This window comes from Plasmodium cynomolgi, chromosome 10, assembly GCF_000321355.1.
Source record: "Plasmodium cynomolgi strain B DNA, chromosome 10, whole genome shotgun sequence".
In the NCBI taxonomy this organism is placed as follows: Eukaryota; Apicomplexa; class Aconoidasida; order Haemosporida; family Plasmodiidae; genus Plasmodium; species Plasmodium cynomolgi.
Window position 1 is genome coordinate 238,306 of NC_020403.1, and position 2,154 is coordinate 240,459.

Genomic DNA, 2,154 nt, shown 5'->3' on the forward strand with positions numbered 1-2,154 from the left:
AACGTACGTTTTGTTATTTTTTTTGCTATATTATGATATGCTAAGGATTTTTTTAAAATCTCGGTATTTATAAATTATTTCAATTAATTTTATATTAGTGCGGTTCCTTCAAAAAAAAATTACAAGAACAATGCTTTTTCTGTTCAATATGAATTTTCTTTTTTTTTTTCAGCTCAATTTTATGTGCAAATATTTGGTAGTTTTATTTGGGTTATCTTAAGCTCTTCCTTGTTAAAACTACTTATAACTCTGTTTGTGCTCATTTATTTATTTTTTTTTTCTGAACAAAATGGATCACGCGTGATACGAAAACCCTGAACCCTGAACCCTGAACCCTGAACCCTGACTATTAGTGATGCCAACGTTTGTGGCACTCCTGTCTTTGCCCTTCCATCAGGGGTAGGAAGACAGAACTGTAAACATTCGCCCTTAAAACAGGAAGGTGTCAAATCATGGGTCGTTCTGCCATATAAATACGGAAGAGAGAGAGCAACCAGGTTAAGCATTTTTCTTTCCCTTTTTTGAACCTTTAAAGGAGGGAATTTTATAACACATTTTGGGGGGTACCCCTATGGCATGGACACCTTGTGATGCTCGTAGTAATCCTTCCTAGAGGAGCCTAAGAAAAACAGCTCAGCCATCTCAACATAGGTATTTTTGTGCAGAAATTCGACCGAGCGGTTCACACCATGAGGAAAAGAAGATATACATTTTGTGCAGTGGTTTATTTTATGGTACAAGGGAAGTTGTCTGTTCAAAAGTGCAAACCTAATTAAAAAAAAAAAAAAAAAAAATTAAAGAAAAGAAAAGAAAAGAAAACATAATAAAAATACAAAAATTAATTCGTAAAGACTAAAACAGACATATGCACACGTGGGCTGATATGCATATGTGCACACATACGTGCAAACTAAGGTGTTGAACAAATTTGTGCACACGTTTATAGTGTGCGAGGCTTTAAAACAAGTGGGTGGTCGCTGCGGATTTACGCCTCTACAGGGGTGCCAAGTGTGCATCGTCCCGTGTTACCACATCTGTGGCTAAGCGCGTCGCGGTCCGTGCCGCCATCCACGTCTCCATCTGTGTCAAACGATTAACTCCGTTTGCCACTGTTCGCGTCACCCTTGTTTTGTCATTCCTCTGTTGGTTCAAAATTTCTAGGTGGTCCCTCCAGCGCCTTCTCCCTCTGGTGCAGCTTCCTCTTTTAACCGTTTTGGGGCCTTTCCCAGATGAAGACCCATTGCGCTCTCGTAACAGCAACAAGGACACTAACCCCCCCTCCTCACCACGTCCTTATTGCTCTGCCTCCTTAGCTATTTCATGCATGGTTACATTTTGTCATAGCCATGTTATTCTTCAGTCTGTCGATTTGGCGCGACAAATAAGTGTTTAACTTCTGACACCCTATCATACAGGATTCCAACTTTTTAAATAATTCCATAAATTTCTCATGTTCAAAGAGATAGTAATAGTAAGAAACACGACTTCGATCGGAAACCTGGAATGTTTTATTGATTGCATTTTTCAGATTATACAAAGCTTTACAATCAATAACAAATGTGATGATTACGTGGAATAGGTTGTACTCTATGCTGCGCAGTATGTCCACGTGACTTATGGTTTCATTTATGTGCAGGAGTTCACTTTTAACAAAGAAGAACTTGTACTGAATCTCGTAGAAAGTCGTCACTAGGTTATTTATGACGTCGCAAAATATTTTGTTCCTCCTCATGATCCAGTCGTCATTAAGGGTGTAATCCATGTTGGAGCGATAGGTTGCGCAGCGGTTGGGTTGATACGCAGTTGCGTAAGTAAGGGGTACGGGGTGAAGGGGGGGTATCCTGGCGAGGCAGCACACAAAGCAAATAAAGCAAGCAAAGCAAACAAAGCAAACGGGCGAACTACTCCTTTTTCTCTCTGCTTCTAATCGGCGGTGTGTGTTCTCCCAACTGGGATGACGCACCAATGTGTGTCGCTTAAATGGAGAATATCTATGGACGTGTCTAGTAAACACAAAATACTCTTTTTTTTCTTGTGCAAGAGGAGTCAGAGGGTGATGCTAAGTACACCCAAGGGTTACACCTTCTGTGCTATTTGTTAGCTGCGCAGAGTTGCGTCTCGGAAAAGTGCAAGTGTCGGCACATGTACATATAT

The 2,154-nt window shown here is 40.4% G+C and overlaps 1 protein-coding gene across 1 annotated transcript; it reads right to left on the bottom strand.

Moving 5' to 3' along the window:
• Positions 1-754: 754 nt before the first annotated feature.
• On the bottom strand, positions 755-1,762 carry PCYB_101500 (hypothetical protein; the record flags this gene model as incomplete). Its single annotated transcript, XM_004222699.1, has 2 exons — positions 755-768; positions 1,333-1,762. 2 exons carry the CDS (start codon positions 1,760-1,762, stop codon positions 755-757), a joined length of 444 nt encoding a protein of 147 aa, XP_004222747.1.
• Positions 1,763-2,154: the final 392 nt, after the last annotated feature.